The sequence below is a fragment of the Berghia stephanieae genome, chromosome 12, assembly GCF_034508935.2.
Source record: "Berghia stephanieae isolate SIO BIC M18660-M18661 chromosome 12, UCSD_Bste_1.3, whole genome shotgun sequence".
NCBI classification, from domain to species: Eukaryota; Metazoa; Mollusca; class Gastropoda; order Nudibranchia; family Aeolidiidae; genus Berghia; species Berghia stephanieae.
Window position 1 is genome coordinate 6,099,312 of NC_088371.1, and position 25,044 is coordinate 6,124,355.

The window sequence follows — 25,044 nt, forward strand, 5'->3', positions numbered from 1 at the left end:
CAGGGCCACGAAAAACCATTAAAACAGGCATTTTTCAACACAGTGGCCAACATATTCCTTTTTCTCGGTTGCGCAGTGTTTTGTGCAGTTTATTTCGTATTGTCACCATTCCTGAGACCCCTTTCATGGGCCCTGCTGTGTGGAACATTTTTGTATCCATTTAAACGGAGCCTAACAAACACTCTAAGAACCTGGCTGAAAGGACTTGATTCTTCAGGCACCCCTTTTGCCATCGGAATTTTCATTCTACCTTTCCAATTGGCAAATTATGCTGCTGAGAAACTGACACAAGGAATGCTAGAGAATTTGAAATTGATTTTGGGGGTTGTCTTCGGAATTCCCCTGGCTTACTTTGTCTACAGCTTAGGAATCTTAGAAAATGTTTTATATATCGTTCAGTTTCTTTTTGCTGTCCTCTATGACTTGACTGGCTTCTTCAGCTCATTTTGGGTAATTTATTTAATATTTACTAAGTAAATAAATTTTTCTTTTCGCAGTGGCTATTTTTACAGTCTCCTAAGTCTAAAGAACTCGTATCTATTTTTACAGTTCCATATGATTCAGTACAACACATAGGCTACGTTGCAAATCCATTCATATTCATGGGATTTCTCTTTTCGAAGTGACTATTTTTCCGAATGATTGGGAAAATAAACTTGATCTCTATTTCTCCGAAATGTTTCCATTCTCAATATTTTTTTTGGCTATTTGCGAGAGTGTCTGTGTGAATGATGAATGTTTGTATGCATTTTAAAAAAGTTTTCTACTTTTGCCAGTGTTTAGTCGCTCTGTCTTTTATTCCCAACTTTCTGTTAGACTTCTATCTTGGGTTTGTGCTATCCTGTCTTTCAATTTCTGTTCCCGTCTTGAGACTTTGACTTTGTTATTTAGGTTTACTTCTGTTCTCTCTTTGATAGTGCAGAGCGAAGTGCAAAAGTGGGTACTCCGCAAACTCGGGGACCCAAATAATTTTGGGGTTTTGGGAGGGGGGAAACTTCTTTAAAAAATAATTTTGGGGGTTTGGGAGGGGGGGAAACTTTTTTTTTAAAGTCTCTCCCCTCCCAAACCCCCTACTAGACTTTAAAAAAAAAAAAAAGTTTCCCCCCTCCCAAACCCCCAAAATTATTTGGGTCCCCGAGTTTGCGGTAGTACCCAAAAGTGAACGCGTCATGGCCATGAAGTATTCATGATAGCATAACTCTTTGATAAAATCTGTCTTTGTCAACAATGTGCATTAAAAAAAAAACGTTAGCTGGATGATTCATGAGAATTCCCTGTCCACTCTGTTTGAGCATTTACTTTTGCATCGACATCGTGTCCGTAACCCATCAGCTATTGGAGGCTAGCCGACCATTCAGAGAAATAGAGTTTAAGTTTATTTTCCTGTGCATTCAGAGAAATAGAGTCGGCCTTCTCTTTTCTCTTAACTAAGTCAAGCACCTTGGCCCAGGCCTCCACACAGAAGTACTGCCTTGCCTCAGAAATGTCAACTTCCTGATCTAAGACATGCATTGATAGGTCCCTTTTCTGAGGATGGAATTTTGGAGACGTCTTGGACCTCACTTGGATCAGCATCCCCCACAATCCATGGCAGAATCATATGGAACTGTAAAAATAGATCCGAGTACCGTCATATGGAACCGTAAAAATAGCCACTGCTTTCTCTTTTTCTCATGAATATGTGGGTTGCTTGTCTTTTAATTATTTCTTAGGCCAAAGTCAAAATGTTTAATTTTCTACTCGAGTGACATGTATTATGATTTATACCCGCTCTATTTTCTTCACATAATAAAAGATAAAAGCGGACAATAAACCATTGTTTTTATTCATCCTGTCTAACTTCCCACATTGTAACAAAATCTCCACATAACATGACCCTGTTTATGTAATGTAATGGGAAATGTATGTAGCGCCATTATCCATTTACAATGCTCAATAGTATTATAGTATATTATATGAACAGGATTATCTTAATAAATACTAAATTATTGTATTGTGATTTTTTAAATCAGGTTTGGACATTATTTGTCGGCTATTTTATCGGTGTGATGTTTGTGTGGACCCCAGGCTCTCAAGACCACTGGCTGAAAAAAGTGTCCGGGCCAATTTGGGTCATCATGCTTGTCCATTTTTCCTCTGCGGCTGGATCTCTGCGTGTCCCTCTCCTTCTGCTGTTGGTGTTAGTATTGACTGTCGGATTTTGTGTGCAGGTTTGCCAAACAAGGAAACTGCAGAGTAAGTATAAATTCATGAATCAAAGTTAAATTCTTACTATTCCCTCAACTGATATTTGCTTTAGAAAAGTTTTTATATTATTTTTATTTTAAAGATTTTGATGGTACCACTTTTGACAAAACAGTGTTTTGACTGGATGATTCAAAATGAATTTAGGAATGAAATGATGAGAAATGTGAACTTGGATTTTTGTGCAATGCCAGATATTGTCTTTATTTTCGACTATAACAAATCGGAATTAACCCAGTTTCAATATCTGTGGCCATAAGTTAAATTTGCAGTATCTTAGTTCATCCTGACATTATATACCGAAATAAATCTTGACTACATCCTTGTTCAATCTCGATATGTGTGAGGAGTGTGTGTACTACCTACTAGGCAATCGGGACCAGGAATTGACATTAAAAAGTTGATTAACTAAGTTGGTTTTTTTTGGACATTGCAGGTGACCCAGACTCTCCCGGCACCCCGATGTACATGTCCATTCTGTATTCAGTCCTCGGATGTTCTGAAAGCGCTACTCCTGCCAAGGGCGTGGAATGCAAGGAAGATGCAGAAGAGGAAGCTGACAAAATTCAAGTGAGTCGTGTAGGTCTTTTCACTGCATAAAAGGGGTTCTACAAATCTGCCACTCATCCAGAGGTACTCAGGACTCAGATTGGGGGGGGGGGGGGGGGGGGGGGGAAATAATTTGACCATATTTGAATTTTTTACTCCATCATCCCATTTTAATACTTTTTTAAAGAAAACCTGGTGAAAAGAAATATAGTCCCTTCTATTTTTGAACATGTCAACGAAAGAATCTACATAAATAAGGGTAGAAGTCATGTATGTGAGTTTGTGAGATATCATTTTTATTTCTTGAGATTTGTATTTTATTTTTTTAAAACATAAATTTGATGCCCAGTTATCTTTAAATACACTAATTGGCCTCTACCCGTGCATCACAGTACAGCTATCAAAAACAAAAAGAAGAAAAAGAAGCCTTTTTAAGTAAAACAGAAAGAGGCTACTAAATCTTATGTTTGTTTGTCAGTTATGTTACTGACAAGTCTTGTTTGTTGGAGGTCTTTTTTCTTACTTTCCACATATAGTCGATGGCATCCAATGATAAAGTCAGTGATATCATAGAGGAAGCTCCCCCAATGGCACAGAGCACCCCCATGAGCGGAGCAAGCAAACCTCTAACTCTCCCTCTCAAATCTCAGGTAAGCATGCATTTATCAGTGCGGAAGGTTTTCCTCATATCTGCGGAAATCTGCAATTTAGAGGTCAGGGGAGGAATTTCCTCCGATTGAAAAATGACATTTCCCCCAATCAAATATACCGTCAGTGAGAGACTTAATACGTAGTGGAACAATTAGTTGCAGTTTCCCACTCTCCAGACGTTAGCTAGACTATCAATGATAGTTTATCATCTCACTCTAAAATTTGAGGTTAGTGCAGAAAAAAATGGAGCTTAAAAAAGCAATCTTTTATACAGCGCAATATCCACTAAACATGCTCAAAGCGTTTTACAAATAGTCCCTGACCAACAGCAACACTTAACATGTAGAACATGACATGGCGCTTGTTAGACAATATTACAATTTTTGTTGACGGCCAGGTACTCATTTTACACCTGAGTACATACTATATATAAAGGGGCTTATTTGTTAATCTTATTTTTATTTATTATTTATATATATTTATACTGTGACCCAACGTCTCCAAACTTATTTTGTCAGAATAGCTCATGTAGTGAAAATTTAATTTTAAAATGAAAAAGTCCTTGAACCGACATTTTTTTATTTTATTAAAAGGAAATGATGTAAATCCTTAAGAAGCTCAAAAGCAAAATATCCTATCTCTCATTATTTTAACATTACATCCACTTTCCATCGTCTGTTTCATCCTTACATATCACTGGTTTAAACCTCTCCATACCACCTATTGGAAAATCGTCACATTTGTTACAATGCAACCGTCACTTTTCTTATCCAGATTTCACTTCTTTTTGCTATAGCTATAAAAACTTGACATGTTGTAATAGAGCTCATATTATCGAACATTAATATGTATTGAATGTGCTTGTTGCTTTTCTGTTTGAGTAAGAAATGTCTGTTTTTGTGTTGGGTGGGTGTGAAGTTTTGGTGAAAATTCTGAAAATGGCTGGTAAGGAGGGGGTTAAGACAGTGGGTCACATATGATTTTAGTTCTCAAGACACGTTTTCTTTATTTCATTTTTTCCACCAGAGTGACACAGGCCGCTATTCAAGTCCTCAGACAAGCCGTCTGAACTCTGTAGCAAAAGAGATTAACAACTCGGAGACCACCCAGTTCTTCTGGGGTCTCCTTCTGGCCCACATCGTGGTCCGTTTGTGGATGCAGTTCTGGATCATCGTTCTGCTCATTCTTCTCCCCGTTGTTCACACAGGACTCAAGTGGTTGTGTGAGTAACTAATGAGACTATAATGAATGGTTGTTTGAGTAAAATTTGACAAAAAATGACAAAATATGACATTTAGTATAGCACATTTATAACCAACACATTTTGAATATTGTCTTCAATAAATGTTATATAGGATTAACCCAGGTTCCATATTTCTGATTGTAAAATTTTAGACAATGAGTCAATGAGTGACATCAAGGGACACTACCCATGATTAAAAGTATTGGTCAATTGTTGCTGGTTTTCCTTGATTATCCCACCTCTCAGGGATCTGCTTCAATAAAAATTTGTAATAATAATGATAATGATAATAATAATCTATTATAAAAACAAAAAAATAATTGGGGTTCAACATTGTTCCAAACAGCCAATGTAAAATTTATATCATGGAACACAGAATTACTGGCAAATCTAAGAATTCTAAAACTATTTTTACAGACTGATATACGAGTAATTTGCAAACCTTCTTTTTATTTCAGGCGAATTCTATCATCCATTGACTCAAATTAATACGAATAAAATCTGCTAGGTCGTGATAATCATTCCTTTTTGACGTTTGAAACTTTTTGTTTACGAGTATAATTCATTTGCCCGCAATTCTAGCATATCTACAACAATAATTGATGACGTAAACTTTAATCTCTCTTGATACTATCAAGTAGTAATAATCTCATCTGCAACAAAAAATGATGATGTAATTTTAAATACCTCTTAATACTATCTTGTAATGATAATCGTTCTAATCTATTCTTTTAAAAGATAGGGTTGGAGATTGATATTGTTCTATAAAGGCAATGTTAAATTTTTATCATCATTACTGGCAAATCTAGTAAAATTACAATACAGTAGTATAATAAGTATAATTGATGACTGCCTTTTCCTGATGGCCTTTATTTCTCCGCAAATATTGAGGGTTCTCTAATAGTGATAATTAAAATGATAATAATTTTTTTCAAATAAAGATTTCTGTCCAGTCATGTGTGTATGTAAAAAAAATGAGTCCCTACCCAACAGCAATGCTTAGTCTATAGGACGAGACACGACACCTGTTAGGCAATATGACAATTATTTCCGACACAGACAACGCTGTTAACTGTCAGTTACTCATTTTACACCTGAGTACAGTGAGAGAATATGAGTGAAGAGTCTTTTCCAATGACTCAACTATGCACTGCTCTGAGCCTTGGACCTTCCAATCCGAAGGCGAGTGTCATGCCGCCATTTAGCCACATATTACAAATATAAAACTTAAAAATTAAAATTTAAAGCATTTTGGATTGATATACTGATGTTTCCATTTTCTCCGCTGTAATCTGAATCGAGTTGGTCTCATTATCTTTATTATTTTCTCCCATATGATCGTGTCACCCACTAGGGACTCGTTTCTGCTCCGATGGAAAACTGAAGAAACAATTTCAAGAAAGCAGGGTGGCTGTTTTTTTTGGCCAAAGGAAAGACATGTTGATGCCTCGAAGTCTGAGGGGCGTTTTCTATTTGTTACAGCAGGGAGATAGCAAGGTAAATGATGATCTAAGTTTTACCAAAGATAATCTAGTAAACAAGATAGAGAACTTCGAGTTTTTTCCTATTTGAAGAGTGTAGTATGAAATCGTAGTAATCCCCCTTTGGTTCTACAGGTGAATTCATTCAGCGTACCTAGCAACAACAATGATTTGATAGAAACTACATGTGAACTAGAAAGCTTGTTTAGAGCGTGTTAGTATCAAGAGTCTTTCATCAACACTTATGATAATGAATAAATATACATTGTTTATAAAACAAACGACCGTAGGCCACAAAATGTCGCCAAATTAAAACAAAATGTACCGCCGAAATCGAAAGAAGCAAGAAAGCCTATCACTACAAAACTGTTAACTTTCTACTTCTTCTATACCTTGCACGTTCAGTGGTTGCGTTGTACTTGTACAGAAAAATTTCAATTGAAAGAGAAAGAAAGAATGTATGCGTGTGTGTGTGTGTGTGTGTGAGAGAGAGAGAGAGATTTTGTTCTTACAACTCACCCACATCATCAGCTCTTTTCCAATGCCAGAATCAAATTCTAATGGGAATGCAAACCATAATTAAGGCTAGCACTGTAAGGCAAGCAGTAATTATTATTATTATTATTTTATTATTATTATTATTATATTATTATTATTATTATTATTATTATTATTATTATTATTATTATTATTATTAGAGGGTGAGGTTATTTGGGCCAGGTGGCCAGAAAAAATATATATGTGGCTATTTGAGCCAGGTATCATAGAGAACTTAGGTACATTGGACCAAGTGTCCGGTCATATGACCTCTGATATGTATCACAAATAAATCACGATACAAGATTATAAAATAAGAATATCAGGTTTCAAGATCAGACCATGTAAGAAATTGCGGTTAAAAATGAGAATTTTGAGATTTTAAGACCAGGTCGTGTAATATACTGCGTTAAAAAAAAATGAAAATTAGTATATTTTAAGACCAGACCGTGTAAGAAATTACGGTTTACAAAAAAATGAGGATTTGGAGATTTTAAGACCAGGCCGAGTAATATATACTGCGGTTAAAAATGAGAATTAGTATACTTTAAGACCAGACGGTGTAAAAAAATATGGTTAAAAATAAGAGATAATCTCATTGATGATAAACTTTCATCATTTTTCTATTTTGATTCCATTTTTTTTATTTAAAAGATCTATTACATTCTTTTAAGACATGATGTAGTCGGACATTAATATAGAGGGAAATAATCATATCTTCCACTTTACAATTACAGGCACCTTTGGTTATTGGAGGGGATAATGGTTGTAGATAATTGAAAATAATCCTTTTTAAATTGCTCCTTGGTAATATTGCTTGAATAACCCTCATGAATTTATTTTCTAAATTGAAAATCACCATTTGCAAATGGTTACTTGGGAAAAAGAGTCCAGCTTTGCTTCCATCAATTTGTTTTAAGTTTAAAAATTGAGTAGTGTTTGTAAGCTCTCTATCTCCCTTTAATAAGCCTAAGCATTCTTTACATATTTTTAAATGAAGTTTATTGACTATATATCCTGCTATGTAAGCTAAAACATTCACTTTAATCTGTTTTGACAACTCAGTTTGTATTTCAGGTTCAATAGTAAGAATTTGGGCAGTTTTGTTTGAATTTGTGATATTTGTTAGCACTTTGTTTTCTTCATGGGAATTTTTTAAACTTTCACTGAAATTCTTGAAAGATAACAAAAAATTATCTCCATCATCCTTGCAATTGCTGCCTTCACAGTGAAGAAAAAGACAATCTACCATAACATTTCTAAAAAAAGATCTGAATTCCATGGCACTGGGATTGTCAACTCCTGAAATATGACCTCTGATCCTAGAGAACAAGTTTTCTATACAATCTTGGTTAAGCTTTCTGGTGCAAAGATATGGGACATTGTAGTTTGAACTTAAATCCTCCCACAATAGTAGTAAAGAATTAATGGACAGTCGCCAACCAGAAATGCAATATATGTTTTGGGAAGACTTTATGCTTTTAAGCCACTCAAGCATTTCCTTCAGGAAGGAAAGATGACCAGAGTCAGATGAAATAGCATGGCCCATTTGTCGACTAGAACATTTCCTTCCACTATTAAAAGTATTGAAAAGTCTATCAAAACGTTCAAGAAAATTACTGGTTTCCAAGGCACTATTGTCTTTCTTGTACCGACCAATGAATGAAATACCAGCCGCAACACTATGTGAGATAACCTGAGCTGCAAATTTTACTCTCAGACTGGCAAACGGGGGTAGGGTAATATGTCGAACTGATAGTTTTGGGGCCATTCGAACATTATTTTGCCTATCTAAATGAAAAAAATCAACAATATGCCTCCACTCAACACTTCCTTTGTCTGTGATAAAACCATTTTTCTTCAAATTATTCCGAATATTCTTCAACAAATGAGGAGGGTCATAAAATACAAAAATCTTTTTTTCATCATGAATAAAATATGGACATGTCTCTGAGACACCGAGATCAGTGAATACTTTCCGATTGTTAGATCCTTGATCAGCAACAACACATTTAACATCTAATCCAACATCAATCAACCTGGACAGACACAGCCGTAATGAAGATAAAAGAATAGAGCTCTTGATAGGACCAGAAGAAAGAAAATATCCTATAGGTTGTTTCCAATTTGAAACAATACCTCTGGCCATGAAAACAGTTGCATGGTTAGCAACACATCTTGATTTCCCCCGAGAACCAAAATCCTCCAATCCTTCCACCTCATCTCTTTCAGCATTATAAGACACAAATTCTTTAATACACATCTCATCAAATACAAGAGAACAAAGAGTAGAATTAGAGGAGAGACTCTTGACTTTTTCAGCAAGACAATCAATCATGCCATGAGAAAAACCAGGATAAATATTTAGGGCTCTGACTGAATTTTTAAGAGTCCAAACAGAAGGCAGAACAAAAAGTTTTTGTAATAAATTATAACACTTCTTGCTGGAGTGAAACAATGATAGTGCTATGGATTTATCCTTATGACTCCAACGCCGCTCATTCTTGTTTATTGTTTGCATTTTTAGTTGTGTTTTCACAAACTCAAAAGTTTCAGTGGATAGGTTTTGTTCTAAAAACTTAAGTGCATTTTCTCTGTTTACACTATTTTTTTTATCATCATTTATTGTTGTCAATTTTTGCTTTGTTTTATACAGCTTGTTCTGCACTGCCTTCAGCTGCTGCCTTAACTTTGGCTCTATATCTGAAACAGAATCAGATGCTTCGCTATGACTGGTGCTGGGTTGATCCGTACACATTTTTTTCCCAGGCAGATCAAATCTTGACGGCAACTTTCTTTTTAGAGTTAAAGGCCGTAGTTTATTATTTTTGGGCAAATTAAAAATTGTTGGTACAGCATTATATACCAGTCTCTTCCTCTGATCGGGCACATTGAACTGTTGAGGTTCAAAATGGTCTGCACAAAGCAGGAATCTGGCCTTTGCTACATTTTCCATTGAGATGCCGATTAAGTCTTCTCTTCGACTATTTTGGATCCATTTTCGACATCTGTAGAAATAATAGATGTCGCAGCAATGTCAGTACACCATCCAAGACTGGCATAAATTAGTTTACCAGAATATTTTGTTCTAACTCACAGCTGCAGCTTATCTCGTACTCGTAGATAGTGATTATAGGTAGAGATAGATAATAATGATAGACAGATTAGATATGATATAGATAGAGGAGAAAATAATGGAGAGAAAACAAAACATACATGATCATACTCATACACACCAGTGTGTTAATTGACACGCACACATATACATAGTAGAGATATTGAGAGAGAGAGAGAGAGAGAGAGAGAGAGAGAGAGAGAAAGAAAGAGAGAGAGGGGGAGTGAGAAAGAGAGAGAGTGAGATGGAGTATGTGTGTGTGTGTGTGTGTGTGTGAGAGAGAGAGAGAGAGAGAGAGATGAATGGGATGACTGGTTACACCACAACCACTACTACACTAAAAACACAGTTCACATACCTTCCCTATTCATTGAATGGAAATCGAAAAAATGACAGTCCTTTGCACTCGGGTTTGCTCCGGGCATTTGTGCAATTGATTGCAGAGCAAAAATCATGAGAACTCATGTTTTTAACTTTCTTGGTAGAGAACAAAGCTGAGAAGATTGCGTTTTATTGTGTTGAAGAAAGCACTTCTTACTAGTAAAACCAATGTAAACAAAAGGAGCTCTACCTGTAGAACCCAAGGGAGATCACTAGAACCAAAACTTCGATAAAGTACTGAAGTTCCCACTCTTGTTTAGCCTCATTGGTTTTACATAGTAATAAATAATGAGAAGAAGACTTAAAAGTATTTTATTTTTAATAATAATTTCCATATTCTCATCTTTTAAGTGTTGTGGATAATATGATAGAGTAATTTTTTTTAAATGATATATATTTATATATATATATTGCATGCCATGTATATTGTGCACCGAGAGCTATATTGTGTGGAACAGACGCTATATACATAAATTACATTATTATTATTATTAGTAGTAGTAGTAGTAGTAGTAGTAGTAGTAGTAGTAGTATTTAAGTTTTTTGATAAAGTTAGACTTTCAGTTTTTAAATATATATATTTATTTTACAATTTAATTTGCAATTTTATTTTCAAAATAAGTGCTTTATTCTTTTTTACCACTTATTCTTTTTATATGTATTTAATTTATGTTTCTATATCATAAGAAATGACTATTTGTAACAATATTGAAATGAGATAGAGTAGAGAGAAACAGAGAGAAACAGAAAGGGGGGGGGGGGTAGAGACGTCTTGAGAATTATTATTGTTGTTATTATTATTATTATTATTATTATTATTATTATTATTATTATTATTACATTCACATGAATGAGAATTAGAAAAAATCTGTTAAAATTTCCATTCAGAGAGAGAGAGAGTTCATGGTATAAATACATGCTTTTGTATAGTACCCTGAATATGAACAAATAAGAAGAGCCTTGTTTTGACCTTTCACCTTATTTTTCATTCTAAATAGATTATTCGCACTCTTGCATTTGGCCTCGACAGTGCTACCAGTGTCTTGTTTATTATGATGCTGCTGATAGGGACTCTCAGTTTCAGTCTGATAGGAGTGATGCAGGTAAGAGTTTACATTTTGTCATGTTCAGATTATTATTATTATTATTATTATTATTATTATTATTATTATTATTATTATTATTATTATTATTATCACCATCGTTCTCATTATCATTATTATTATTATTTTTACTATTTTTTAAATTATTATTATTATTATTATTATTATTATTATTATTATTATTATTATTATTATTACTATTATTATTATTCGAGTCAACGAAAAAATTTTAACTACGGAGAGACTTTCCTTAAATATTCACGATGCTAACATCATCAGGATGATCAGTTTTCTCAGCCCTTTTATTATCACAATGATATTTTTAAAGAGGTCACTGGTGTGGGAGGGGATTTGTTTTTGTTTTTGTTTTTGTGTTTTGTTTTTTAAAAATAAACAGATCCATTCAGAATTGAAGAAAAGGGTCTTGTTATTTGTCTTTTTTTCTTTTTTAAACATAAAAGTAGTCCATCAAAGTCATAATGCCCGCCATGAATCCAGAGTTTATCCTGGTTTATCCAGTTTAGAATTTTCAAAGAAAATGATGGGACATCCTATCCCTTTAAACTTTAAAATAAATTAAAACAATTGAGCTTTTATATAGCGCAATATCCACTAAATGTGCTCAAAGTGCTTTACAAGGGGTCCCTGGCCAACAGCAACATTTAACATTTAGGATGGGACATGGTGATGTTACAATTTTTTTGGACAGAGACAACGCTGTTAACGGCCAGGTACTCATTTTACAGCTGAGTACGGTGAGAGAATGTGAGTAAAGAGCCTTGTCCAAGGACTCAACTATGCGCCGAGCGAGGCTCGAACCCAGGACTTTACGATCCGAAGGCGAGTGTCATACCACTAGACGACATAGCCGCACTTTTAAGTGATAGGTTGTGAATTTAGCATCCATCTTCAGGGTAGGGTCCTCTGACCTCCCATGGTAGGGTCCTCTGACCTCTGGGTAGGGTCCTCTGACCTCTGGGTAGGGTCCTCTGACCTCTGGGTAGGGTCCTCTGACCTCTGGGTAGGGTCCTTTGACCTCTGGGTAGGATCCTCTGACCTCCCATGATGGACAGGAGGTCTCTTGCTGTGTCTTTTACTTCTATCTATCCCCTATATCTGTTTTCTTTTCCGAGTTGATTTCTGTCTTTGTCCTGGAATGGAATTGCTTGGTTTCTCCACACCCTTCCAGATCGCTAGCTGAGAGGGAAACAGTCAAATGTTTAGTTAGTTTTGAGAGATCTTTTTCTTTTTTTATTCCCTACTTGTAAATCACTTCTCTGTTATGTATTGTTAGTTAATAATAATAATAATAATGGTATAGATTTATAGTGCGCCAAACATCCCTTCATCAGGAGGGCTCTGGGCGCATAACAAAGATTAACTTAATAATGAAGCCCTAACACAGTACACGAACAACGCTAATTATACACATAATCAGAAGAAAGCCTGTCGGAATAAGAATGTCTTCAATCGACGCTTGAATTCCTCTAGTGAAGACGAAGAACGTATCTCTAGTGGTAGTAAATTCCACAACTTTGGACCAGAATGCTGAAAGGCGCGTTCACCAGCCTTCACTCGACAGCGGGGTGTTTTCAATTTGAGGTCGTTCGTTGATCGAAGCGATCGCTGTGGGTTATACCGTTCAACGAGGTTTGAGAGATATGCTGGTGACGAGCCCTCCAGGCATTTGAAAACGATAGTTGAAGATTTATATTTAATCCGCTGGTCCACTGGCAGCCAATGCAGCTGCTGTAGTAATTCGGGAGCTGCAGTTTTTCTGTCTTTCTGTAGTACAACGCGGGCTGCCATGTTCTGTATTTTCTGGAGTTTGTTTATTTTGTCCTGTGTTAGACCAACAAACAGTGCATTGCAGTAGTCCATTTTCGGGAATATCAAAGATGTTACCAATTTGTTGCAATTAGTTACAGACGTTTTGGAGATATTCTGTAAAAATTTAAGTGTATTCCTCTTATCTTAGTGGGATCCTGTTGATCTAAAACTAAGTACCCTGATACATACCTGCCAAATCTTACCCTGATACATACCTGCCAAATCTTACCAATTTTTTGTAATTTTACAAATTTTAGACAAATTTTACGCCAATTACGAAAATTGTATGGAAAATTACGAATTTTAATTCTCAGTAATACTTAAATAATAATGATAAGAAGAACTACTACTACAATGATAATAATAATAATAATAATAATAATAATAACAATAACAGTAATAAAGCATTTATATGGCGCATAAGCATGACGATGTAATGTGGAAGTGATCATCAATGTCATTTTGTGGTTGTTCTTATATAATTTCAGAAATTACTAATTTCTTTGTCAGATTACTAAAAATTGACATAGAAATTACTAATTTTGAAGTTTTCAATTTGGCAGGTCTGCTGATAGTGAGCTCTTGGAATCTACATATGCTCACTATTTGAACCAGTCCCCTTTATCTTACCTGTAACTCTAGAAGTTTTTATGCACTGTATTGTTTTGTTTACATATTATATATGATTTATAAACATTTGAGTGTATCTCTCTTAGTTGGGGCCTGTGCTTGTGTCTGGATGAGACGTTTAGGTGATCTCAAACTTTGATAGTGTGCTCTTGGAATATTCAAATGTTTTCTATTTGAACCAATTCCCCTTTTGTCTTACCTTTTCTTGGGTCTTTAATTGTAATTCTAGAACTTTTTTACTATCCCATTTTCTTCCTTTTTAATGGCGCTGATATGACCTTAATGTGTTGCAAGCGCCGTAAAACCCTCAAAAACAAAAACAAACTATCCCATTCCCCCCCCCCCCCCCCCCCCCCCCTCCTTTTTTTTTTTACTGGCACTGAAATAAGCTAAGTGTGTCACAAGCGCTGTAAAACCCTTATAAAACAAAACAAATAAGCTACATGTTGTCTGTCTGTATACTTTTGTCTGATATATATTTCCAAACTTTGATGTGAAAAGCTGTGAATTAAGCCAAAAGAAGAAAAAAAGTTGAGCTTTTATATAGCGCAATATCCACTAAACATGCTCAAGGCACTTTACAAAGTGTTCCTGGCCAACGGCATCACTTTGACATGTAGGAGGCCTGCTAGGCAATATTACAATTTTTCCAACAGAGAGAGAGAGCGAGACAGTTAATGCCAGGTATTCATTATACACCTGAGTATGGTGAGAAAATATGAGTAAAGAGCCTTTTCCAAGGACTCATGTGTACACTGCTCAAAGTGTGACTCGAACCCGGGACCTTTTGACCTGAAGGTGGGGGTCATCATACCGCACGTATGGACTGTCTGTATACTTCTGCTTGCTATAAATTTTTATTTCATTTTTGTTATTTTTCACACTAGATCCAGACAGAGAGCATGTACATGATCAAGTCGACACAAGACGTTCTCAACAAAACTATGAACTCAGAGTTTTCACAGTAAGTTCTCATTTAATATTTGATTGACTAGGACTAATAATAAGAATAATAATGATAATAATAATATAATCTAATCTTTATTGTCCAAATAAAATGCAATTCATGTGAGGTAAACAATGCTCAAACAGTTTGGTTCATGGTATGAACATCAACACATTTACAAATACAGACACAGACATACACACAAACATACACGTGAGCACATTGTCTCTACATATGTATACAAAAGTAATGAGCGTACATACATATGGACTAGGACTAACTAGGACCAATGCAAAAGTTATGCATAGTTTCATTAGTCATTCGTGGGACTTGGTTAGTTAAAAAGTCGTCCTTTTGAGCCTTTGGGCCCATGGAGCGGAGTTTACCCCAGTTTCTATAGCTTGAAACGGACAAAAGCAATTCTTTGCTACCCTTTGGATGGGATGCTAGTCTATCGCAAAGTACTTTTCACCAGATCTAAGAGACCCAGCTACACAAGCACTGCTGGGTGGACAGGGGGGGGGGGGGGGGGGTTTGGAAAAAAATCTCGACTGCACCCGGGGATCGATCTTGGTCCCTTTGCATGTGAAGCGAGTGCTCTACCAACTGAGCTATTGGGACCCCTCACTTGGTTAGTTGCTCCATTGTTAAAGCTTTCAATTCATATGCGTTGTATTAGATTTTCTTTTTTACCTGTCCCTTCCCATAGTGAACTCAGAGTGATTTAACTCTCTCCTTATCAGCCATTTTCAGGATTTCCCCCTAAACTTCACACCCAACTAACACAAAAATAGATTTTTTATCACTCAAACACAATAACAGCAAGTTCTTGTGATAAATAATTTATTTAGCAAAACATGCTCTACAACACACTGTTCATTTTCTTTAAATTTTATGATGTACAAGAGAAATTTGAACAAGAAAAATGTTGGTCGTATCGTAACGCATGTGACGATTTTCCTGTAGTTGGTAAGGAGAGGGTTAAAAACTGAATCATGGTTGAGATCAAGTAAAACATACCATACCGACATCCTGTCCAGTAGGTAGCGGGTAAATGTTAATATCTATTTTATGCTTGGAAGGATAGAATAAATTTATTTTATTTAAACTGTTACTGTTGAGCTCATGTAAATTTGTTTGGAAAAGAATAGTTATCCTTTTTTTTTTAAAATCATAAAATAATTCCAGAGATGGAGGACAGAAAAACTTTCTATAGCCATTTAGAAAACGGTAAGGGCTGCCTGAAGCTGGTGATCGTAAAATACTAACGAAAGAGTGAAAATGGAAAGGCTTCATATGGGAACAAAACAGACAATGGACGTTTCGGGTACAAACCCCTCGTCAGCACAACAGTACACAAATAAACGTTTATTTGTTTACTGTTGTGCTGGTGAAGGGTTTGTACCCGAAACGTCCATTGCCCGTTTTGTTCCCATACGAAGCCTTTCCATTTTCACTCTTTCTATAGCCATTTAAAGGGCGTCCACATGGCCTGCTGGAGTAATAAATGAAGCATGCATTGTAATAAAATAGGCCTTTAGCAATATCCACTTAATATGCTTATAGATAGAACAAAGTTCTCGTCACTCAGGTCTTTGTTATTGTTTTTTCGTGTTTATGAGTAATTCTCACTAAACTGTATTAACCAGACTATACTTACTTACTTACTTATCCAAACCAGTGACCACCTGAGCTCTAGCCCTTCGGTCTTGTGCCATAACGTAGAACGTAGACGTCTTTTGTATAACCAGACTATAAACATTCAAAGTTACACATAGTTTTGTGTGTTGGTCCGTTATACTTCTGGATGGCAATGTTGTGAGTTTTCTTAGCCAAGCGCACAGCATCTATAGTGCTTTTCAAGGGGGTCCCAAACATGAAACAATACATAGAATGAGACTCGTCACCTGTAAAGGGTTATTTCAATTTATTTTTGTCAAAAGCAATGCTGTTTCTAGACAGGTACTCATTTTACACCTGATTACAGGGAGAAAATGGGAGAAAATAGCCTTTTCCAAGTGCTGTGTAAATGGTGCTGCTCGAAGCTCGAAGAAATAAATAACAATGTGAAATTGAATGTAAGCTTCAATTTAATATACAAAAACAGATAAAATGGACATTTCAGGTTTCCCCTTTATCAACAAAACAGGATGAATGAAACACTACAGACGAATGAGATAATGTGTTAGTGGTGTTGTTAAGATGAATAAACAAAAACATACTACCACATTACATTCGTCTGTAGTGTTTCATTCATCCTGTTTTGTTGATAAAGGGGAAACCCAAAACGTCCATTTTATCTGTTTTCGTATATTAAATTGAAGCTTACATTCAATTTCACATTGTTATTTATTTTCCGAGGGCTTAACTTTGCATCACTACAGCGGGACTCGAACCAGGGACCAACAGATCAGGAATTAAATGTCAAAAGTTGCACACATTGAGCACCTGGTAACAGTGGAATTCAATTCACTCACTCATTCCCATGACGGGATGTTTGTCAAGGGGACTTGCTTGATGCTGCCTTAACAAATACGATGCTACACATCTTGGTCATTGACCTTCTCTGTCAACTCGTACAACATAAATCCTGTCCATTCTTTTGTCTTCCTCTTCTCTGTTGACTTTCCATCTTGCCTTACTGGGTGGGGATCCTGACCTCCCATAGCGGGCAGGGAGGTACACACTGTGTCTTCTATCCCCTTATATCTGTTTTCCAACATGCTTTCTGTCTTTGTCTCAGAATGAGATTACTTAGTTTTTTTCCTGGCCCTGGTCGGAGTCCTGGCTGGGAGGGAAACAGTCAAATGCATAGTTATTGTTTTGGGAGATGATATTTTTTTCCTTGTAAATCATCTCTCTGTTATGTATTAGTATATTTGTTATTTTTTAATGTATAATGTAAGCATTTGAGTGTGTTCCTCTTTGTTGGATTTTGTTCTTGTGTCCGGATGAGACTTATAGGTGATCTCAAACTAAGTACATTGGTGATATGCTCTTGGAATCTGCATCTGATCCCTATTTGTTCCCAGTTCCCCTATGTCTTACTTTCTCTTGGATGCTTCAATTGAAATTCTAGAACTTTTTACTATCCCATTTTCTTCCTTTTTACTGGCGCTGATATAACCTAAATGTGTTGCAAGCGCCGTAAAACCCTTAAAAACAAAAAACAAACATCTTGCCTTACATAACAGTGGAAAAATGAAGTATAAGTGTGCATATTTTTTTTTTTTAAAGCTTTGTAATACCCCTTGAGCATGGTTAAAATCAACAGAATAAATTTGCATATTTTATTACAATATTAACACGTCTCATATGTTTGCAGCCTTCCATTGGAATAGACCCTAGACACAAATTTCCCCTATGGGATGAATAAAGGGAATGTTTTTTTTTCATTTTTATGTTGTTTATCATTTCAGATGGATGCCAAATGCAACATTGATGGTGACCACTATGGACCAAGTGGTTCAAAAAACGCACGAATACGGACGGAACTTTATTGCATCTAAGGTAGGCTGTTGTGTCATAGTTTTTTTAAGGAATTAAAACAATTCAAGCACCTCTTAGATGGGCGTCATGTCCATTCATTCCTACATGTAGTAAAGTTTGGTTGTTGCCTTGTAGACCGGTGTAAAGCGCTTTGAGCACATTTTTGGATATTGTTCTATGTAAACCACTTATTTTACCTAAAGTTACATTTTTAAAATTAGATTTTAGCGTTTTGAAACATATTGTGATTTTTATTTCTTTGTTGTTTTTTTTTATCTATCAATTGACAGGTACGAGACTTTGTGGAAACGGGTAAGAAGGAGGAACAAGACAATCTGGTGAATCAAGTATTGGAAGTTTGGGACCGAGTGTATGACGCATGGAAAGCCAAAAATTTTGTAAGAGGATTGGTTATGTCCTGATTTGAATCTTAACTCTTTCAGACCATTGACCTGTTGTTGACAGTGGCAGGTTTGAAAATGTGTTGAAAAAAGGCTTTAAATTTAAGTTATGAAATTTATTTCTTTTTTATTTATTTATTTATTTATTTATCATTTTGTTTATTTATATGATTCATTTATCTATTTATGTGTGATTTATTTATTTATTTATTTACCAATCGATTTATTTATTATTTTTTGTTTATGCATTTATTTATTTATTGTTTGTTTATTGATTGATTTTTATTTGTTTATCGTTCATTAATTTTCATCTATGTGTATATGTACTTATTCGTTTATTCATGTATTTATTAATTTATTTGTTTATTAATTTTCCAGAATGTTACAGAGGGCACCACGACAACATCATTGTTACCCGACTACAACGACATGGGAACTATCTGGCAGATGGTCAGCAGGGGTGGGAGTCTCTTTGACATCAACTCCATCGTCGCCTTCGTCAAGGAGAATCTCGGAACTTTCATGTCCGTAAGTGGCTATTGATGCTATGCGATTAAGTAAAATGCTCCCGACATCAGTTTTCCGGATATATCGTACCAACACACAAAACTGTGTGTGTCACCTTGAACGTTTATAGTCTGATTGATATCATTTAATTAGAACTAATCATTAAAATGGCTGTCTATAAACAATAACAAAAACTGAGTGACGCCAATTTCATTTCCAAGAGCTCCTTCTATAGGGTTTTGTCATTGGATAAGAAACCTTTCACAGAGCTGCCATATTTTAGTGATGTTGACACAAATATTAGACCTAACCTGTGCCATTAATGTATTGTTCATGGCATTTCTTTGTTGTTTTTAACTCTCTCGAGTTCACCATAATTAAAAATCGAACAAATTTGTTCAATTTTCCATTCATATGAACTCGAAAAAGTGAATAACATCCTATCAGTTCTTAATATCTTACACTTTTAATAAAAAAATTGATAGATATAACTACTAACAAAAGTGAGTGTTTTCTTTAGTATTTTTACGATCCCAGGCTTCAGACAACCATCACCGCATACCTGCCTACTTTTATTACGGATCGTCCATAATTCTTACGGAAATTAGGTAACAATTTCGGACATACGGAAATGGAAGAAATATTACGGATTTTGATTTCACAGCAATTTGGTCGTAGTGTTGGAGAAATTTTTTTTTTTTTTCTTTTAAGTTCCAGCAGTTATCAAAAAAGAAATAAAAATGTTCCCTTAAAGTTATAAAGTCTACTGCTCAGTTCACGCCCATGATAGCTTAGTCGATTGCCAGCTCGTAATGGTGGAGGTCAACAACATTTATTTTACGTATAGAAGGTTGTAGATACGCATTCTTTTTTTAAAATTTTGTTGTTGTTGTTGTTAATTGGTGGAGTATTACTAAAATTGTTCCATTTATTACTGATGAATTTTGTGTTGGCTACTGATTTTGAAATGTTCAAGTAGACAGGTATGCCACCGCTCTCATAGATTTAAGTACTTATATTTCATTTCTTGAATATAAAATGTTGGTTCATCTGAATTAAAAAAAAAAAATTGTTTTTTTTTTGTTTGTTGTTTATTTTTTTTAAATGTTGTTTACATCTGCTTTGTTATAAAAATAAAAACACCCACAATTTTTAATTCAAGCTCTGAATTTTTTAAAAATTTTATTTATTTTATTCACTGGCATGTTGAGTCTGCATGCAACTCTTATAACCATTTGTGACGGATTCCTTGACTGTAGACTTTTTAAACAATGAGAGTTCAGATTACTGGGTTGGGTTCCTGGCCTCCCATTGTGGGCAGGGTGACACTTTCTGTGTCTTTTATCCCCTTATGTCTGTTTTCCAATTTGCTTTCTGTCTTTGTCTTGGAATGAGATTACTAAGTTTTGCCTTGGCCCTGGCTGTAGTGCTTGGCTGGGAGGGAAACAGTCAAATACATAGTTATTATTTTCGGCTATGATATTTTTTTCATTGTAAATCATCTCTCTGTTATGTATTGTTATATTTGTTATTTTGAATGTATAATGTAGGTATTTGAGAGTATTCCTGACATTAATGATTTTAAAAAAATAAGGGTGCATTATTAATTTCTATTCCATGTCATTTTTTGATTCCAGGTCCTGGACTCATTGTGGATGGTTCTAAAAGGAAACATGAACCTCGTCATGACCGTCCTTACCTCTGTCATGTCTGCTCTTTTAGGTGGTGGTACCGCCATCTTGAATTTCGTCATCTCTGCAGTAAGTCTGATATGTTTTTAAAAAATGTTATTTTACAGAATACTTTCTTTACTACTCAATTGTAAAGTTACACAGCTTCAACAGTTTACCTCTGTCATGTCTGCTCTTTTAGGTGGTGGTACCGCCATCTTGAATTTCGTCATCTCTGCAGTAAGTCTGATATGTTTTTAAAAAATGTTATTTTACAGAATACTTTCTTTACTACTCAATTGTAAAAGTATACAACAGCTTCAACAGTCCTTACCTCTGTCATGTCTGCTATTTTAGGTGGTAGTACCGCCATCTTGAATTTCGTCATCTCTGCAGTAAGTCTGATATGTTTTTTAAAAAAATTTTACAGAATAGTTTCTCTGCTACTCAATTATAGAAGTATACAACAGCTTAAGTTGGGGTTTTTTTTTGTCTCTTTAAGACAAAACGAAATAAAGACCGTTTTTGGCTCAAAGATTGCTATTGTCCGTTTCACTCTATAGTTAGTATACGCTTGGCAAAGAAACTCATAACATTGCCATCCGGAAGTATAACGGACCAACACACAAAACTCTGTGTAACCATGAACTTTCATAGTCTGGGTAATACAGTTTAGTGAGAATTACTCATAAACGTGGATGGCAAAAAACAATAACAAAGACTCGATTGACGTCAACTTCATTCTATCTATAGAAACCGAGATAAACTCCGGCTCCATGGGCTGTGAAGGACTACCTTTTTTTTTTTTTTTTTGGCTCAAAGAAGAAATTGTTGAGATTAAAAAAGTCCTTGTTTGTTCTCTTTTTGGAATTGGTATCGTATTCATTTTTGTTCTATACTTTTTTATTGACCTGTAAATTCTCAGTCAATTAACTGAAATCAGTCAATTTGTCAAATGCAGATATTTTAAAACAGGAAAGAAAGAAATGAAGAAAGAAAGAATTCATGAATTGTAGTCGAATGACCGTAAAGTAATTAGGAATGTTCCACAGCGCTACGCATAGCTCATGGGCCGTTTATATTAAAGATGGATATATATTGCCAAGGCTAAGCGACACTGTGTTTGAATACATCCCAGTGTATTTTCACACAGCCTTCGTGAAATTATTTTTTCACTTTCCACATCTGTCGTGGTCTAAATGGTAGCCAATTTTAACTGAGACGCTAAGCGATAAATTTCACTGTTTTGTCCAAGCCAAAATTGACCACATTTACCTGGTGAATAGTAAAAGTATGAACAAGTAAAATGCGAACGCCGGAAGTGCTTTATGTAGTCACCTTCAAATCGAAAGTTATATGATTGGTACAAGCACATCTCGTTGCCCCACATTGTAAACAAACTGGTTGACCGTTTCTAGTTTCTTCACTGATTCGGTACATAATTGTAAGGAACAATGGTAAGTAGTCTAATTTATTCCTGTGCAAATTAGTTTTCTGCCATTGTTTTGCTCAAGCTGACTTACTGTTTATTATTCATTTTGATTCTTTGGATTTTTCCGCTATGAATTACAAAGAGTTTCAGTCAATTTTTATAGAGCTCAGTTACAGGTCTATTTTTTGGCTGCCTCTATTCTCACCCCCCCCCCCCCCCCCCCCCCCGGCCGATTGGATTACCGAAAAAAACGTCGCCGGCATTTTGCGATTTGGATTTGATTGATTTTTTTTTTTTTAATTGTGCAACTTGTGACAAGAAACTTAACAAATTACTGCATTACAACCTTTGGATTAAACATACAACAATTGTGGACTACTATTATGAAGACTAGCATCGAGGGGGTGAGAATAGTCACTTTGCTATTTTTTAGCTTCAGGCATCTTGGTGTAAATACCTTGTTTGTTTATTCAATAATACATTGCCTCCGTTTCAGTCTTCCATCAACAAAATCATCTTCATTCACCTCGAAATTAGAAGGTTTACATCATGGTACAACAAAATTCTCCAACAGATCTTTCACTCCAAAAATCTAAATTTTCTGTCTTCCACAACCAGACTCTCCAATTTTTTACTCTTTCAAGTCCAATTTAAAGACTGATTATTATTATTATTATTATTATTATTATTATTATTATTATATTATTATTATTATTATTATTATTATTATTATTTATTATTATTATTATTATTATTATTATTATTATTATTATTATTATTATTTTTATTTATTTTATTTATTAATTTTTTATTTTTTTTTAATTATTACTATTACTATTATTATTACTATTCATCTTGTCTCTTTGCAGTAACATTCATCATTCACCAAACAGCACTCTCTACTACCACTTGTGCTATGTTAATCAAAGCTATTATCGTTGCCAAAACAACACTAACATCACGATCATCATTATCATCATCCAAAGTGTCCAGCGAGATTGATTGGATAAGTTGGATAAAGTCGAAAATTTGACCCTTTGGTCTAATAAGTTGGAAAAAAAGTCTAAAAATTGACAGTCTAAAGTCAGGTTTTTCACCAACTTCATCAACTTGGTAGGATTTTATTTGCGTAACTTGATTGCGACGAGAACCGATGGCATCATCACCATCATCATATGCGGCTATGTGGTCTAGTGGTATGACTCTCGCTTTTGGATTGGAAGGTCCTGGGTTTGAGTCTCGCTCGGCACATAGTTGAGTCATTGGAAAAGGCTCTTAACTCATATTCTCTCACTGTACTCAGGTGTAAAATGAGTACATGGCCGTTAACAGCTTTGTCTCTGTCTGAAAAAAAATTTTAATATCGCCTAACAGGCATCATGTCTCGTTCTACATGTTACGCATTGCTGATAGTCAGGAACCCTTTGTAAAACTCGTTGAGTGGATATTGCGCTATATAAAAGCTCAATTTTTTTTTTTTTGGTTTTTTTTTTTGTTTTTATCATCATCATCAACATCAACATTCTCATCATTTCCATCCCCAGGTGATATTTCTGACCACTCTGTTCTACCTATTGGCCTCCAGCGGAGATGTCTACAAACCCGCAGAGATATTCTCTAGCATGAGTCCTGGTTCCAACAAATACGGCAATGCTGTGGAGGAAGCCATAAGGTTGGAGACTTTCTTTTCCCCTTCATTTATCATATTGATGCTAGCTATGCATTTAGGTAAAACATTCACCTGTCCTGCACACCTGATTTATCGTGCCAGTATACAAAACTATGAGTAACTTTTAATTTTTCTAGTCTGTTAAATGATTATAATAATAATAATAATAATAATAATAATAATAATAATAATAATAATAATAATAATGCTGTTGTTTTAGAAAATATCAAATTAAGAAATTAAGGAGCAGGCACTGGTGTAAAATAAAGAACTTTACAAGTGTGTATGAGAGAAGCCAGACAAAGCAAGAAAAAAAAATACAAGAAAAGAAAAACCATCAAAAAAAAATCAGTCGACCTCGACTGGGGATCGAACCTCAGACCTTCTAATTACCCATTGTTTTAGCCCCAGCCCATATTGCAGGATGAGGTAACTAAATTTCTAAACCATTTTATTCCTTTTTATCTTGCCCTTGTCAGTGGTGTCTTCATGGCCTCCCTCAAAATGGCATCTTTTTATGGAGGATATACCTGGCTAGTCCACATCATCTTCGGACTCAACATTGTCTTCATCCCGTCAGGTTGGCTCTCTCAATATTTCAATGAATAAAGATATATACTTGAATCTTCATCCCAGAATGGTGGTGTTATGTCGGTGTCGTTGAGATGTTGAAAATTGAATTTCCAGTCTAAAAGAAAAAAAAAACAACAAATTAATTTAAAAATTAAAAAAATTTTTTAAATAAAAAATTAAAATTTAAAAAAAAAAAAAAAAAAAAAAAAAAATATATATATATATATATATATATATATATATATATTATATATATATATATATATATATATATATATATATATATATATATAAAACAACACCACTACCACATCATCTAATTCATCTATAGTGTTTCATTCATCCTGTTTGTTGATAAAGGGGAAATCCAAAACGTCCTTTCTATCTGTTTTCGTAATTAAATTGAAGGTTACATTCAATTTCACATTGTTATTTATTTTTGTATATATAGTATTTTAATGTTGTTAAATATCTTTTCTATGAAACTTAGAATTTTTTAATCATGAAGTGTGTGGAGTGGTTGGCAACGGACCCCGACAATGTATACTTGATAGGCATTAGGCAAGATGAATGCTTATACTTATCCTCTTGGT

The 25,044-nt window shown here is 34.9% G+C and overlaps 1 protein-coding gene across 2 annotated transcripts in view; it reads left to right on the forward strand.

The window, feature by feature from the left end:
* Positions 1–25,044, forward strand: part of LOC144958098 (transmembrane protein 245-like) — a 48,671-nt gene that overhangs the window by 78 nt on the left and 23,549 nt on the right. For both annotated transcript variants that reach the window (XR_013642333.1, XM_078889742.1), the window contains exons 1-14: positions 1–450; positions 2,013–2,235; positions 2,681–2,814; positions 3,330–3,443; positions 4,471–4,666; positions 6,042–6,184; positions 11,200–11,304; positions 14,652–14,728; positions 18,130–18,220; positions 18,490–18,597; positions 18,979–19,128; positions 20,745–20,867; positions 23,754–23,881; positions 24,358–24,458. The exon at positions 1–450 is cut by the window's left edge. Coding sequence is in view for 1 of the 2 variants with exons in the window: in XM_078889742.1 (XP_078745868.1) it covers positions 1–450; positions 2,013–2,235; positions 2,681–2,814; positions 3,330–3,443; positions 4,471–4,666; positions 6,042–6,184; positions 11,200–11,304; positions 14,652–14,728; positions 18,130–18,220; positions 18,490–18,597; positions 18,979–19,128; positions 20,745–20,867; positions 23,754–23,881; positions 24,358–24,458 (2,143 nt within the window). In the remaining variant the exon portion in view is untranslated. The remainder of the gene's footprint in view (positions 451–2,012; positions 2,236–2,680; positions 2,815–3,329; positions 3,444–4,470; positions 4,667–6,041; positions 6,185–11,199; positions 11,305–14,651; positions 14,729–18,129; positions 18,221–18,489; positions 18,598–18,978; positions 19,129–20,744; positions 20,868–23,753; positions 23,882–24,357; positions 24,459–25,044) is intronic.